Source organism: Haliotis cracherodii, unplaced genomic scaffold, assembly GCF_022045235.1.
Source record: "Haliotis cracherodii isolate W230 unplaced genomic scaffold, xgHalCrac1.p SCAF_5, whole genome shotgun sequence".
Classification (NCBI taxonomy): Eukaryota; Metazoa; Mollusca; class Gastropoda; order Lepetellida; family Haliotidae; genus Haliotis; species Haliotis cracherodii.
The window spans coordinates 46,301,868-46,320,318 of NW_027266308.1; the positions used below are offsets into that span (position 1 = coordinate 46,301,868).

The 18,451-nt window shown below is 35.9% G+C and overlaps 1 protein-coding gene across 7 annotated transcripts in view; it reads right to left on the bottom strand.

Moving 5' to 3' along the window:
* Nucleotides 1–18,451, bottom strand: part of LOC139444068 (neurexin 1-like) — a 183,737-nt gene that overhangs the window by 64,228 nt on the left and 101,058 nt on the right. For 6 of the 7 annotated variants that reach the window (XM_071224978.1, XM_071224973.1, XM_071224974.1 and 3 more), the window contains 3 exons: nucleotides 6,072–6,218; nucleotides 4,952–5,112; nucleotides 4,358–4,384 (listed from right to left, as the gene is read on the bottom strand). In XM_071224978.1, the coding sequence (XP_071081079.1) occupies nucleotides 4,358–4,384; nucleotides 4,952–5,112; nucleotides 6,072–6,218 (335 nt within the window). The remainder of the gene's footprint in view (nucleotides 1–4,357; nucleotides 4,385–4,951; nucleotides 5,113–6,071; nucleotides 6,219–18,451) is intronic. The other variant, XM_071224977.1, reaches the window with a different exon arrangement.

Consider the following 18,451-nt stretch of genomic DNA (forward strand, 5'->3'; position numbering starts at 1 on the left):
AAGAAAATGCGAAAAAATATTTTTTAGGTATATGCATATCATATTAATTAACACAAAATATGTAGGGGCCAATATCATCATTTGGACACATATATACTACACAAAAGAAGTTAAGGAGGATCCAATTTGTTTCATTTGACTATAGTTAATCTGTCATGTCATGGGTTTGTTCCTCAACTTTTTATGAGTAGTATAAATATGATTCAGAACCTTTCTATTTGTCCAATACCATTAATACTTAGTGTGTGATTGTATCTTATAAGTGTACATATACTGCTTCCCGTCACGATATGGCCGATGTGACGTAAAGGATTAACTCACTCACTCACTCACATATACTGCTTAGTATTACAAGTCATAAGGGACAAATTATTTTTCTCTCCAGTAACATTTAGATTGCTCACTAGAAGATAAAAATATGCCAACTCCTTCAGCAGTATTGATGGTTCCTTGTGTCCCTATTATAATGTAACATTATGATTATGATATCTAGGTATAGTAAACATGTCATCTCATGTTCCACTGTCTCTGCCTTTTAAAGATTACTGATAAAACATATCACAGGTTAAGTATATTTTTCTCCTGCCTTCAAATTGTTGGACGAAGACTTTCAAAACTGAAGAAACTTGTTGCTTAAAGGGACAGGACATCGACTGTTCTGAAGCTTTGTTTGCAAATAGTAACCTATAACCCCCAAGCTTACTCGGCTCTGCTCGCCTTATTCCGTTTCTGGTCCAGTCACCACACCAGCGTAGGCTTATCATGTGACTGGACTTTTCTCCTGTTTGTAAACAAACTCACTTATTCTGAAATAAGAACAGACGGGCCTAATGCAAGCCTTTCGCTGCACTATAAATATTGTTTTGAGCGTAGTAGTAAGTAGAGGTGACTATTGGTCTGGAAATCACTATTGCGAAAACTATTGATATTGAAAGAAACTATTGCGATAACTATTGATATTGCAAGCAACTATTGCGATAAATATCGATAGTTTTCAGTGTATCATTTTAGATGGATTTTAGAGTTGGATTGAACCTTGGATCTAAAGTTACCTATGAATGTGATAACCATAACAACAAATAGAAGTAAAGTTTGAGATATGATTTATTTGTTTTTTCTTTACCCTAATAATTTAAGAAAAAGAAACTTCCACATTACCATGTGTAAATTACTACCATTCATGATCAAAAGAAAAATAAATTTGTACAGCATTGCATGAATTTTATTGATATGGTTAAAACAATTAAAACTATCGATATTCCTAACTGAAATCAATACTATTGATCGGAAACTGATTTAACAATCGAAAAGTTAAACATTTCATGACATATTTCTAATTATCTGTATAGACTCATCCAGAATGACACCAATGCATAACACATGAATGGACTGTCTAAGATGTGATGATGTGACAGAGGTCACAAATCTGGCCGCAAGGATTTTTGGGTAGGAGACCAAGGCATATTTATATTGTTATCTAGGCTTTGATAAACACTGGCTTCTAATCTAATCAAGTTGCCAAATAGTATTTTTTGTAACACAGCTGAAGGAAAAACACACAAGCTTAGTTCTCTTCAATTTGCCTCTATTAAAAATCAAGACTGAAGTCAGTTTCATCTACACAGCACCTGCATTGCCAGCTTAGCTGTTTGTAGCTCTGTTGTTTTGGTTTGAGAATTGAATCGGGCATGTTCATGATATAAAAACCCAAAACAGACCCATCAACGTACTGTCCCTTTTAAGATTTCTCACTTTTATTGTTAAACAAACCATTCAGCTTTCATCAGAGCAATAACAAACATGGACGCACGCACGCACGCACGCACGCACACACGCACGCACACATACACACACACACCATTATATGAGTGCAATAATCTTGAACACGACGTTAAATACCATTTCAACTGACCTCTTGCAAATTTCTGACACTAAAATCATGGCTAAATATGTACAGCATACAATCTTGGTACGGAAGAACATTATTACTAAGTAAGAGAATTTAAGGATGTAAACTTCTTTATTATAAGGAACACAACATTACATACTTACTCCTTCATCAGGTGAATACTGTGAATGCTCATTCACCTGATGAAGAACTTAGCATATACTCCGAAACTTTGTGTTCCTCATAATAAAGATGTTGGCAATCCAGAAATTCTCTTCCTTATGTGTATCACTTCTAAATGCCAGTCACAAACTTAACATTATCACTATATGCTAAACAGAACTTTTGATTATAGAATGACCTTATCCAGACACAAAGAGTTATCAGAGGGGATATTCAGCAAGAGAAGTCTCAACAAGCACGGTCAAAGACCAACAATTACAACATTCAACTAGTGTAGATTTCAGTTTCAAAATTGATTGATAACTTATCTTTAGTATTATATCAAAGTAAATAATACACTAAACAAATACAACCAATTGATATGCTGAATTAAGTTATGAATCAAAGTGTTATCTGATCTCTTATATCAAGTACACATATGGACATAGGATTGTGCCTTACTTCCAGCTGTCCATAAAGTCTGTAGGTTAATTTAATTCTTGTCACAATATATACTGAGCATCATTATTGAGGTGTCACGAAGATAATAAGAGATAAAAGTATTAAAAAAATGTTGCATGTTCAACTTTCAAGAGTGTAGTTCAGTTATATCTGGAATGAACTACTTATACCCACATTGACTGTTACTTGTCATGCATTGCACATGGGTAAACCACTGGTTGCATTCATGCATGTGTTTTGGGTAGCTTTTTTTTTATCACCTTCCGTCTTGCACTTCTCAGGGATTTTAATCACTGTCCATGTTTTCAGTTTCTAAAAGCATCCAATCAGTGTGACAAAGGCATAAATGACACGTTATTCAACTATCAATCACATTGTCAACATACTCAGACCTATTGACGCTTGTTGGCGTTTGTTCATGTCGGACACCCTATATACAGAGGTGACCTACAGATTAAGATCCGGGTTAGAATTGGTTATCAGCAACCCACGCTTGTCGTAAGAATCAACTATGCTTGTCGTAAAAGGTGACTATCAGGATCAGGTGGTCCCGCTCACTGACTTGGTTGATGCATGTCATCGTATCTTAATTACGTAGATAAATGCTCATGATGTCAATCACTGGATTGTCTGGTCCAGAGTCGATTATTCACAAGCTGCTGTCATAGAGCTGGAATATTGCTGAGTGTGTCATTAAACAACAAACAAACAAACAAAGAAAACCTAGGTGACCCTTCAATAATGACACTGAGTACACATGAATCCTTTCATAATTTCATAAGAAACCATAAAAACCCATTTCTTTTACTCCATACAAGTACCAGTGAATGAACCTGATTTATGATTTTATTTCTAATTTCAAAATCAGTTTGTTCACATCCTGTGTTGATCTTCAATGTCTTGATTTGTACCATGTCTGAGTTAACAGTGTTCTGCTAGTTATTTCCAAGATAAAATCATAAAAGGGTCCTAAACTAAAATTAACAAATACTGTCATAAAAGTGACCATAATTTCAGGTACACAATATTCGAACATTTTATTCTGATACTGTTTGAGCAGGAATTTCCATTAGTAATTTTAACCTACTTTTTGATTCATCAGCATTTTGAAGAAGAAAAAATTCCTTTATGACTTCTAAACAAGTAAATTAAGACAATGCACTGTATAGACTGAAACATATTGAGTCAACAGACTTTTTAATGTTTTCATTTACCAATGCAAAAGTTGTACAGATTCCACCAAGTAAATGTTTTTCAAAAGTGTTTATGTAAAAAAAAACATAAATTTATTTATCAATTTAAATTATTGCCACCAAAATCACATTTAAAGTCTTATTTGAAAAGATGTTTTCACAATATCATAGCTGCATGAAACATCCAAACTAAAGTAAGCATCAGTAAGCAAAGCTGATAACTTCAGACTTGAGAGGGTTTTTTCCATTGAATTCAACTTTGTGTTTCACTTATGACCACTGATAAATTCATACATCTCAGTTTATTTCAAACATATCAATATGTTAAACAATCTTGCAATTTGCTTTTTGGTATGTTTTTGTCAAAAAGCTGAAATAAAAAAAATCACATTGAGTTAATCCATAAAACATTTAACAAGAAACATGATACAATTATTCAACATTTCCCAAAGGTCACAAATTCCTTGAAATGTATGTGATACTTGCAGTTGTTGACGATGTCAATCTCAACAAGACAAACCCCCATAAACCAGCACAATATATAGAGAATAGTTGTTGATTACAATAGGAGGGTTAAACATACAGGACAAGGCGGGTGAAGAGGGGGCTATACCTATCTACTAGCATGCCCGGGACATGCAAAATTACTTACAAAGCAAACCCCTTTGTCCCTAGTAAGCTGATATTACAAAATTGGAAAAAAAAAGATTGCAACAAATAAAGACAAATTATGAAAATCATGTGACAAATTGTTAACATATCACTCTCTGTGCATACTATGGTATTAGCTTGCCTGTGTCAAAAACTCTTCATGGAAATGATCTAAAAACTTGGTTCATTTCAAGAAAAATTGATCACATTCGAAAACTTGCACATCATTCTAAAATAAAAATGTCAAACCAATTCTTACATTCTGCTAACATTCCATGCAGGCAAATAAACAGATTCTGGCGACTACGGGAGTCTGATTTTACCATCAGGGTTTAAATCCCGTTTACGGGAACAACCAAGTTCCATTTCAAAACAAAGAGAACAAACTATCTCATTCAACAAAGTGTAAACATTCTAAGTGTATATAATCAATTTCTTCAAAACAATATCTCCATGCGCTGTTATTCATTTAACTAAGGAGGTGCAGGTTTGTGCAATAGGCATATATAATATAGGGTAGTATAAATGTATCACTGGACTGGAGTATATAGATAATAGATCATTGACACTGTGGGATTGTGAATGTCAGCATTACCTCCCTTGCTTCTCTTCTGACCACAAGGTGGTGCCAGCGGCCATCATCAAAACGCACATGACTTGGTCGGACCTCGGCTTCATAAGCCCCTGAGCCCAGATTGATTGTAACAATTATTCCACCATCTCTTACTGCTACATTCAAGTAATCTTTAAGATCACCTGAAAAACAAATCAAGTAATTGAAATTTGGATAACCTTTTCACAAGATTTTGATACCATTGCCCTAGGGTGAAACTGCTGCTAATTCCAAATTATGAATTGCTGAATGAAATCTCGTTATTTATTTCTGCATCGCTCTAAAGCCTTTTTGTTCTTTCCAATTTCATTACTAAACACAAAATCAAATTAAGTTTAAATGTCAAGTTAGGAGGTATCAATCACATTTGTATTTAGTTGTAATGACACAAGAAAATCTTAATACCATGTTTGAGAAATTCTAAAATAAAAAGCGTCAGAAACACAGCCATTAGAGCTGGCTTCCTTGTAGCTTAAGGAACTGACATCAAAAGAAAATTAAGGTCAAAAGAACAAATTAGGATTTATTGATATGTTGTAGATTCTTGTTTATCATAAGTGCATATATGCAGTGTGAATTACTGTTTCTAGAGCGCTGTTTGTCCATCAGACTAGTTCTGACTGACTCTGGCCAGAGTACCAAAGTAATGCTTCTTCCAAGGATCCAAATCAATGGGTTACTACAAGTGCCTCAGGCCACTCCACACATTTAAGGCCTCATTCCAAAAAGCAATCTTAGTTACTGAAGTCTGTGTCATAGTTTGGGAGTTACGACCCTCATAACACTAAGATGGCCTTGTGGAATACGTTCTAGGTATTTATGTATTAAGTGTTACACAAGCTAATGTCAATAGAAAACCTATTTCAACAACAAATTTCAGAAATAACTATATGTGAAGTTACAGTTTTTCTAAAACTAACTCCATGCAGTTAAGATGAGAACACAGTTGAGTCTTTTATCTACCTCCTATTTCTCTGAGCAATACTTGAAATTGTTTCACTAGTAGTTAGGGTTACATGGTGTTAACACATGTCACTGATGAATAAGTTGTCAGAACACAGAGACAAAATGAGGCCTTAAAGACTATCAAAATGTTACTTACCTGTGAAAAACAGTATTCCATTGACTTGTTTTGTCCTAAAATCCAACTTCAATTCATCACTGTTGCTGACAATAGGGTCACCTCTACTAATAAGCTCGTAACTAAAATACTGCGCTCCAAGGAATGTGGCATCCGATGGAATCTTCTCTGAAAAAATAAATTCCTAAATATATCACAGTTGTATAAAATCTGGACTTCAAATGCCAACCTCATTATTCATTGGGGGAAAAAGAATCATTCTTGTTGAAAGCTACAAAGCTATTATAATGAATTCCTAAGAGGTTTACATACATGAAGGCACCTCCATCTGTCATTTTATTTTGTATATTACTAATATATTAGTTTCAACTTTTACAGACAATACATAATGAAAGCTCAAATAATATACAATATCAAAAAAGAGATATGCCAGCTGCGTCCCTCATCAAATCAGGGCCTTATTTGGTAACTATAGCTACAAGATCTTATTCTTCATGTTTTCTGTCTACAAAAGAAGTTAAAGAACATCCGATTCTTTCATTTCATCCGATTCACATAATTATCATGTTATGCCATGACATGACAGATTAACTAAAGTAACATAATAGAAGCAGGAGTTCTTTAACTTCTTTTGAGTAGTATACATTAATTTCTTCTTGTGTCAACATTTATTCCACTGGATAGTCAAAGGCTTATGTCAGAACCAGTTTTACACATAATCAAGGCTCAAAGCTGTTACCTTGAAATATATAGGACAATGCTTGGTCATAAATAAGGAAACATAATCTACAGTTTGTCATCACCATGGTTACGCACATATTTCCATGAACACACAATGAGTGAATGTCTGATATCGACATGTCTAAGTATCTGAGAATAATAACCTACCATTACTCCACATGATTCATCAAGGCATCCTGTTATTAATGTGGTGTGTCATACATAGCAAATATATCAGGATAATTACTAAGATTAGTGTCATTAGCGTCATCACAGAGTTATTATTAGTGAACAACATCAGTAACAACTAGCTTTCTAAGACAGAACATACTCAACAGCACAAGAGACCATATACTAATATACACACATATGGTCTTGTCAGTACATGGAAACCTGTCAGTTAGTATTTTGTCTTATAGTCTCATTCTTGTATAAGCCCAACATAATATTATCTGAAGCTTGTTGATGTGTCTGTTTGGCATGCATAAACATCGATGATTATGGAGAAATGAGCCTCTCACGGTTGGACAAGAAATAAAAAGTCAGACTTCTAATTCTTGCTTTGAATTCATACACATTGTAAGAGAAGATAATGACTAGTGAACCTTGAGTGGCATGCTGTATATATATAACTGAATAGCAGCAATATTATTGCATTGATTTTACAGACAAACAAAGGATGGTTTAAGCTTTTCTAAACTAACATATGTTGATATTTTGGGAAGAACGGCCTATAAAACAAATTTAGCATAAATTTTAAGCAACTGAAAACAGCATTTTTAAGACTTAAGTTCATTTCAAATAATTATCTGATTATTCAAATCCTTGCAATTATCTTTGACAAAAAAACATTTCCACAAATTCAATTTTGTTAGCCAAAACTCTTAAGCTGCTTAAGGAATTCTAAAGTAGCACCCAAAGGCATTAGCAAGTCTTTTTATCTTAGAAATCAAACAAAGACTTCAAAACCTAGCTAGGCAACAACTCTTGACTACACTAACATTATCTGATTGGTCACGCCAGCCTAAAACATACATAAACACAATCCCTGGTACCTTCATCCCGAAGCATGTATTGGAATTTTCATTCAATTTTCATTTGATACAACAACTGCAAAAGCTTTCTGGTCAATATTGTCTTAAGCTTTTTAATATTGTACAAGCAGGAGTAAATTCTACGATCAATACCCGACAATAAGTTGTCATTAGAAAACCACGTTTACTGATGTGTTATTGGTTGGTAGCAAGTGATTTGACCTTAAGGCCTGTAATTAAACAGTTTTGTTAAGAACCCTTCATACTGTCGTGACATGGCTATCTGTTTCCGTAACTTTTCTACTTAAACATTGCCATGGGAACAAAAATGTCCTCAAAAAGAATTTTAGTCTCCATCTTGAAATACACATTAGGATGAGACTCTTTTTGGAACAAGCGATGTGTATCTTCTGTTTTATCTGCATCAACCCTGCATGCGTCTCATCCTTCAAATAAGACGAAACTTTTTCTGACGATGAGTGGCAATATTTTAGGACAAATGCCCCCAAACTACATATGAAAATGTCTCAATAGTACAATTAATACCTGTGCCATTTTCATATCAACATAATCAAAAGCCCATACAGTGGTGAAGGGAGCTAAGCAATTTCATTGTGGAACCATCGACTATGATTATAGGCACTGATCACCAAACATTACTGAAGGCAGTGTCCCAATCAGCGAACTGATGTAACTGGGAGTGTGGTCTTCCCACGGCTCGTGGAGCAATTCCAACATGGGATCAGCGGTAGTGAAACAGTATTGATTTCCCATGCATCACCCCACTCCCTCCATCTTTCCTCTCCACACTGAACAGATTCTGCAAGCAACGAGTGCCATAACAACACCAAGATCAATGTGGTTTGAATATTACAGCCTGCGCTTCACAACGTACACGGATGATTTTTACAATTTTCGTAATGATGCAAGCAAGGTTAATGACAGAATCGTTCCCACATATAATAAAACATGAGCCAGCAACGACCTTGACATTTGTGAAGGCCCTTGTGGTATTTCTGGCTCAGAAAACCATTTTGAGGCGCTGCCATAGTGCTATCTGACTTTGGACTGGGTTTAGGCAAACATGAACATATACCCCAAGGCTTTCCAGACTCCAGCCTGCAAATACTGCCATGTTTGGTAATCTTGGAAGTAACAGATGGTCATATTCATATGGTTTCAGCAACTTTTATCACTCATACAAGTACCTCTAGACACCTTTATCTCTTTAAGCCAACACCTCAGAGTAATGCCTATGTCAATACAGGCAATGCTTAATGTAACCAAAATAGTTCAACTTAAGGACTTAAAGGAAATCTCTGCTTTAAGTCAGGTTTCTGCACAGATGTCAAACATGATCTCTCATTTCAAATTTACTCTCTGTTAATTGCTTTGACAGTTGGTAATAGCAGAATATGTGAAAAATCCATTTAGCAGTCAATAAAGACACTTTTTCATTGAAGGACTACTTTCATGTCTGCAGACTACCATGTGCCCAACATATGCATAGTCTGTATAACCACATTTAACTAAGTAACCAAGTCCTTTGGCAACATTCCAGATTTATTGTCAGCTAAATCATATCTTCTTTTTAAAAATCTTCAAGGAAATGAATGCAAAAGTCAAGTCAAGAATCAATAATGTGCTCCCTTGTCTTAATAATTGTCAACAAAAAGCAACTAGTACACCTCATAACATGAACTTCTTCTATTTTCAGGTAAACAATTGACTTGCCTTTGCATGTGTTTGTGACTGTGCCACTGGGGGATAGAATACGTACACGTACACCTGGTCTCATGGTTATTAGATAGTGATTCATAAACACAGTCATGATGCAGTTGGAATCATAAAATCAACTCTGTTTGTAGCAAAGATTCCTTGTGACCATGGAAAGGGTTTTGTCACTTTTATTATTATATCTAATACTGCTTCAAAACTATGAAATGTGTTTCTACAGAATTTGTTTCTTCCAAACAGCATCAATCATGACCCTACAACCCCAGTAAGGATAATCGTAATGAAATAATACATATTGTGTAGGGTCTTGTACCTTCTTCAATCCTCTTTTGCATCATCTTAACACCTTTAGACCACAAATCATCAAAGGAATGACTGTGATGAATTGACACTGAGAAGCTATTGCAGTGATGAAGATAAGTCGAAAGTCTACTCAGTATCTCTCAATGTCACTGGTCCAACTTAAGATTTTGTTCGTAAAGACTGAAGTTTTTCCTCCAGTATCTATAAAAACTTCCCCGATACAAATTGTTCCAGTCAGCATGAACTGAATGACCCATCAACAATTACAAATTGTAACTTCTCTTTCAATAAAGCTTTGAATCAACAAAGCTCTGAAGAACCACTGCTGGCTTCTCATCACACCTTAAGAGCTAGCCATCAATCTGAGACCCATAATCACTTTATCAGACAAGGATTCCAACTGTTTCAGCAAATGCACTCAAATACGATGGGCATTTAAACACAGGTTGGAAACGTCTAAATCATCATATTCTATTCTCCCAGGGCATATGACTGAGAGAAGTTATTATCAGATATTGATTAGCTGACCTGCGTGTCACCTCTGTGTTGAGTGCGATTTGCAGTTTACACCTACGGAACCACCTGGGGCATTGTTATATGATCTCAGAACCTGATGATGACGCTTCTGTCATAACATTGGAAATAAAATGTTTTTAGAAACTTCAAAGGATCCACGCTAAATCCTCTGAAAAAATATCTGTTTTGAAAACCTCTAAATGCCAAAAAGTGATGTCAACAAGCAATATCACACAGTCTCCATAGAACCCTACGACAATTCATTGATAGAACAGAAATAGATGTTACTGAACTTAAAATCCAGCCTGTCTTACGGCACTTCATGGACTGAAATTTTATTGATATTTTCTTTCTCCTTTCAACCCTAAAAACAATACAATGCAGTCTACAAACTTTATTTTCTATTATGAATTGGCAGCTTGATGGTGCTGGGATGCTGCAAAGTAATAAAACTCCACCAATCACACACAAAAAGATTGCAGATTAAACTTGAAATTAATTTTACAAATTCAAATAGAAACCAGTTCCCTCCCCCTTGTATAATGAAGACACCTAGCACATTGCATGCAGACTCCCAACTGAAAATAGTGTCTGTCTTGAATGAATCAATACAATGTAATGCTTATGAAATGAAGCTCAAGGGATGCATCGTAGAAACTCTGCCAAATGTCACCAAACTATTGAACCCTATCTTCCAAGATGACGACAGGAGTCTTGGCTAGAATATGCGCTTCTCTTAGTCTGGGGATCATCATGATGGATATCTTTCTGATTCCTTTCTTCACTTATTGTCCAAATGTTTGTGCATTTTAAGACATGATCATTATCAAAAGTATTTCAGGTTCTAAGAAGATATCATGGTTGAATGATAATATTCACTTGCTGGAGTTTTTGATTTCAGTGAAAGCCTCAATGCTCATAAAAGTTACCACTTGATTGCTGTTTTATGCAGTTATTGCTACCACCTTACAAAAAAGGAATCTTATTTTGTCAGACAGACATCTTTGGACTATCATCTGCTGTTCCTGTTCTTAGAAAGAGATTTTCACATGTGATAAATTAGCTTCATAATGTGCATTACATACACTTCTTTTGAATCTCAGTTTGCCCCGATTATGTTGCTAGGTTTGTCAGCATCATATCTATGCTCGTGGGTTTCACCAAAGTGGTCTGAGACCTGCATCACTTCAGACTTTCCTCCTACATAAGCTTACACGCCGTGATGTGTCTGGAATACTGCTAAAAGCAGGATTAAACCCAACTCACTAACTCACACACCTAAACTTCTATCAGTTAAATAAGCTGGAATACATTGACCTCCCAGACTTAAGGGGATCAACTACAGCTACTACATATACATGAGTGATGACAATCAATAACTATTTCATGAAACTGTCCATCACACGATATGGAAGGCTTAATCAACAGCTATCTTATGACGTTAGCAGGAATCTTTGTCCAATCCCCTTGTACTAATACTTATCCTAGAAACAATCTGTGCCGAACTGAATGACCATTCTTCTACCATAAGATACCCGCTTCTGACATACCAAAATTAAATCTATGGTCTCCTAAGACGCCCCATGGGAAATCTAAGGAAAATAGCTCTCATCCTATGAGGACATTTAATTCGAAAATGTCATACCTTCAGATTGGAAACGACCAAGCCCATGTTCAGATACCGTATGATAAATGACAGCAATTATAACAGGATCAAAATTCTAATTAAGTAGATGGCTGAATTTAAGAACACAATCAGAGTTATGAAAGGCTTCCCTGCTGTGCAATGTGAACATACACTTATTGACAAACTAGTGAACTCACTATTGTGCCTGTCATATACAATCAATGTAACCCATGCCTCAATTTGACATGTTCTCAAAAATCTTTTTGCTATTTTCCAAATGTCTAATGGTGTTCTTACCAGATGCATGTATACATCACTTTGAATTATGTAGTTCCAAGATCTTGCATGAAATGACTCCGGAGATGAGGTGGAAAGGGGTTTATTGTCGTGTTCAAGATTATTTCACTTATGTAGCAACGTGCATGCAAATATGTGTGGCTGCTTGTACCAGCTAGTCTGGGCTTATGCTGGATCTATAGAGTTAGCCCACTTAGATACTGTACCTCAGTTTAACATGGATGCCCCAGTCAGACACAGTATATGAATCCAAGACAACTAGTCCTTGCTTTACTAAATAATGCCAAATGCCAGGCAGGGTAATAATAAGTACCATCTTTTTAACATGTTTTGGTAGGATGCAGCCAGAGGATAGAACCACCAATCTTCCTCTCTCTGGGCAGATGTCCTATCCACTCAACCACAGGATGACCAGAAGACCTTATTAGGAGTGGAATTCCTACCTGTCATGATCTGTTAATCCCAAGACAGGGTGGAGTGAGTGAGTGAGTGAATGAGTATGGTTTTACACTTCTTTTAGCACCATTCCAGCAATATCACGACGGGGGACACCAGAAATGGACTTCACACATTGTACCCATGCGGGGAATCAAACCCCGGTCTTCGGCGTGGCGAGCAAACGCTTTAACCACTTGGCTACCCCACCGCCCCAACAGGGTGGAACAGCGGTCAGCCTCATAATCTGTCATATGGGAAGCCTTGGTTCAAAACCAAAATGGATGCCTAATTTTGTTGAAATATGACAATTTTAACCTTCTCAAATGTATCAACATATTTCATAAACAGACAAGTTACAAATATAAAGCCACACAGACCATACTGTGTTATGAAATCTTATCAGTTCCAGGCTAATATCCAGTTATTGACATGACCAAGAGCAGTGTAACAAATAGCCATGAAACCCTGATGATCAAGATTACCAGGATCTACTTGAGCAAGCACTTGTGCTGAACAGGCCCTGCCAGTTCAGAGGTATTATTACACAACATTGTCACCTCTGTTTTATTTCAGAATTTGTTTTATTGCTATTTACAACATAAAATGATGGACTTGCAGGGCAGATATCGAAAGGTCTGGAAACAGAGGTGTGTTATTTCATGTAAAAATGGGGACTTGAGGGAAAGGATACGTCCACTGGAGGCACTTCATTTGATTTGTAGATTCTATGATCCTGATCCACATTCAGAGGTGTTGTTCATGCTATCACATGTTGCATAAATGTTAGTGATTATGTCAAGATCTATTTGCAACAAGGTCTCCTTTATTATCAGTCAGTTACAAGAGAAAGTAGTTTGTGCTGGCAGACTGCCAGTGCTAATATCTCAAGCCATGTCTTGTATGGCAAATATTTGAGATTTGAAGAGATAAACCTGAAACCCATCTCATTATTTAAGTCTACTTGATGAAACATCTGATTGGAGATGTTTATGTATGTCCTTGATACCTATCAAGTATCCCCACCCTACATGACAATCTGTTTCTTAATTACAGCTATAATATCAACACAACTGAACAATGAAAGATGGCCTATTTTATCATTTCATCAATATTCATATGCTAAGGTACCAAATCTGATCACGAATGAGCTATAAAGAATTAGTTTATCATGATGTAAACATTTGCATAACAGAAACAGGATAATGCTCTACTCAATGGAAACAGCAACTGGATAATGCTTTACTAAATGAAAACAATCCCATAATGACGAGCAAGAATCTTGTACACATACTATCTGAGTAAGACCATGATAAGATGGTGATCATCCAACAATGTTGAGGATGGTAACTATACACCCAACACGTCATTTGGTTGGACATCAAAGGCACACCAACGACCGCGATCGAAATTATTTGCCGATACGGTCCCAAGAGGATGATATACTGCCTTAATTACTACAATGACACACCTTGCTTCCGATCAATACAGTGCTGGGATTAAACACAAAAATTACCATCATGGCAGTATTTTCTCGTGATACGAAGACATTGAGTGTATTTGTGTGCATGCTAGAGAAAAACAGTGACGCGTGTGTGCAGGTGTATCTTTACATTAAGATCAAAGCAATTTTTCCTTGACAATGATCACTGCTGGAACGAGCATGGTGGGTTTAACAGTAACATAATCAGCACACATATAACATTGTGCATCACAATCTGTCATATTAATTCTACATGGCAACATCTAGCATGATCATAACTTAAGTATACAGATATATTCATTATATTATATTTCACTTATCAATACATAGATACCCATGAAAGGTAAATCTGTGAAAGAAGATATATACAAGGGCTGGTTGTCAAACAGATTGACAACTAACTCCATAATTTTAAAAACACTTATTCCCCCACCCACCCATCGGTACTCAGGGTGATAACTGTGACATCACATGTATCAACAGCACCAGCAGTATAACCTTCATAGGTCAGGATAGTACCAGTGGTAGCACATGTGGTATTCAGAACAACAGTACAAGTGGAATATACTTCAGTAGTCATGATAGTACCAGTGGTAGTAATATCATGCGGATGACAGAACAGTACCAGCATATGAGGTTATTGGTGCGTAACTGGTAATGTAACACAAAAGTGTTTTCTCGGATAGAAAAATCTTCAAATAGCTTAGTTGATATCATATGCAAAAATCTATGTAAACGTTAATATCAATTCATCCAACATAATATGTGGCGGCAAAAATATGAGAAAAAATAAGAAGAAAATCGCAAAGTTTTTCTCTCTCCAAACAACCATTGTTGACAAGGCTTACATATTCTTTGCTGAAGTGAATAAAAAAAGTAATAAGAAGTAGCAAGAAACTAAGGACATGATTGACAAAGGCCCTCTCATTTGATGGCATTTTCCCCCAGGTCCCTTCCCGAGTGGCCTCTGATTACCACATCAGTGGAGACTATCTGTGACATAATGACAGTGTCCAAAGTGATTCTCACACATTCACTTGATGCGCTCTACCCTTACTTAGGTATGCATTGGTTCTGGAGGCCAGCCTAAATACTGTAATGCCCTATAGCTGAAGGATCCCATGTTGTAACACTGGAAGCCATCCTAATGGAACATATGCCTGGGCAGGGAATCAGGATGTTATCCATGTTTACTTAATCACTTTTACAAACATAAAAATTGTTCCTTGAGTGATATCTTGCCACGCTTGTAATATAATGGACATTTCGTGGTTTATTTCTGACACTAGGTCAACCTAGTTATTAGTGCTAGTCATGTACAAGGGTAGGCATTAATTCCCCACATGGGTACAATCTGTTCCTGGCGCCCCTCCACCTTAGTACATCTGCAGTATTGCTTACAGCAGCAAAAAACCTCCACACCCTCACTTGTAGTTAATTTCTTGTATCACTTTAATAATTTCAGACCACTTGCATCAAACCCACTTAATGATAATTCGAAAAGATTTTTCTTTCACCACAGCTCCATCCAAACTGAGCAAACCATATTTTCGTTCATGACATGTGAAACAATTGACACATGTTTTCCCAAATGAAATCGGTTAGAACCACCAAGCCTGAACGACATAAATCTTTAAGAAGTATCCAACACACCAGACTAGTCCTCAACAACTGTGACAACTCTAAACGCCTTAACTCTAACACGTAACAAAAATCTCCCCTATTGATTGTAGCCACTTGTTTTCTGGTCGCGGCCTCAGCTCTTTTTCTCCATTCATGAAATTACACATCCATGGCAATCTAGCGATGTTGTCAGGTGGGAACAATAAAGTGACAGAGGACCTGAATAATGGATAGGATTTGGGTCTAACCTATGCATAGAGAAGGGGCACTGCAACTTCCGCCGCCATGTCATAAAAAGACGATCTTGTTTACATCAAGGAGGTTATTCTATTTACCAATGTACAGGAAAAGAGAGAAATGTGATGCTGAAGACGTCCCACACTGGCAGGAGACTGACAACTGCTGTTCTTGCCCACACTGCCATCATGCAACATGACTCCTACAGCATAATACAGACCCATTTCAAAGCACTTATTGTTAAGTACCATGACACTCTTTCTGTGAAACAGACGTCATGGACATTGTTTGAAAAAGCTACACAAATAGGACTTAAGCCTTGAGACACATACTCATGGTCCTATGATTGTGTTGAAAAAGGTGCTGATGAATAATTCATAGGATATCAAGTTGAAAAAGTTGGCTTTGTGATGAACTATTTACAGTGTTCCGAACTCTGAACTTACAGTCAAGTGCTGATGTCTTGATAAGGATGGTTATGGGGAAAAACATCTTTATGATACAAATTTAATAATATTTTTTTTTTAAATAATACAATTATGATATGTGTAAGTAAAGATACATATATCTATGTACGTCTTTGGTATATAAGACAAAAACACAAGACAATTAAAAAATTAAATTGAAAGACAGATTAGTGAACATGTGAACGTTGCATTTGTAACACCTTGAAAGTAATCATACAGTGTCAAATACTTTTACAAATTTAACACATTTCAAGACAGTGACTATTTCATAGAAATGAAATGATATCCACAAAGCCTTGTTACTTTGTCCAGAGCTTGTCTAGACTGTCTAATATTAGTGCACTGGGTGACTGGGTAGCCATCTCTGGTCAAGTTAGTAAATATCAGATTTCACCAGAAAGCTTGGGTTGAAGACAAGAATGTCTAGTGCAAAAGACAAATAGCTCTGAATACATTCAGAATAAAGTGCACTAATTAGTGCCACAAACTTTCAGTAGTACTTCGTCAGAAGGCATGATTTAGAACAGCCCTGTCATGATGAAGGATCTGAATATAAAAACTTGCTTGAACCAAAAAACAATTCAAAGAGATGTTATTGTTTATGTCAATCCCTTACCTAGGTGTCTTCAGTTTTTCATAATATTTATGTGGCCAAATATAAATCATATCATTCCTTCAAATACTGATTGGAAATTCAAAGTGCATCTTTTCACACTGTCATTTGCCTCACTTGATTACTCGCACTATAGATCATCAAGGGAACCAACAGTACCACAGAAATGAATTATTAGCATCCAGTTCACATATGACTCATGAGTAATGAAGCAAGAAGGGAATAAATCTTTCAGGATGAGGCTTGTTATTGATCAGACCTGAAAAAGACAGAATTAGTATCCAAATGGTCATTGCAATCCCTTCTTCGGGCAAAATAATTTGATTAAAGAGCATTACAATTACTCATGTCAATGCAGGTTAAAATTAGCATGTTTGTATAATATTTCTGCCACTGATAATACCAAATCATCACAGGCAAAAGCTTTCAGATGTTTGCTTAAAAAATGTATGTGGTAATTTATTGTTAATGGGGGATAAACAGCTCATAGGAGTTGTTTGAAGATGTGCACACTTTGAACCATCAGATCTGATGTCAGCACAACCTCTGACATTAAGCATCGATAGACTCATAATGATCCATAGAATCGGTCAAGCTCAAATGTTTCATCATGATTAACATTTGAATTCTACTGGTTTGTTATTCATAGACTTACAAATTCAGATTCTGATCAAATAAAAGAATCATAACAATCTACATACATGTTAAAACTATGCATACACTGTGTCACAGGTTTAGGCCAATCAGATTCATTTATCAAAGGTTTGGGAGCAATTTCCCATGAGTGACCCTATCTCCATCATAAACTTTTACCAAAGCCAAGATTTCTGCCATGTTAACCAGTAAGGTAACAATAACAACACACATATACTTTCGTATGTACCCTTTACATCATGGAATAGTTAATGTTACATAATTTATGTGATAATTGTTTATTTCAGGTAAATTTAGTACTTGATTATGGTCTGATAACATAAATAACATCAACAAATAACATAGCTGTGTGTTGCTTTGTTTCTTTACTTGAGGAAACAACACCACTTAGAAAGATACATGTGTATATATATAGATATAGATATAGATATAGATATATATAGAGATATACAAACATAGTCAAATCAAACATTTATACTTTGTATTGTGAACAGGTAACTTTATTTCAATCTATCAACTAAATAATTAGTCACAATGCAGGAATGAAAGCCATACATGGCCTGTCATAACACAGATAAATCTATGGATATTTGGTATTACATACACTAGCAAGTGTAATAATTAAACTATTGTAGTAAGGAGGTACAAAAAAGTC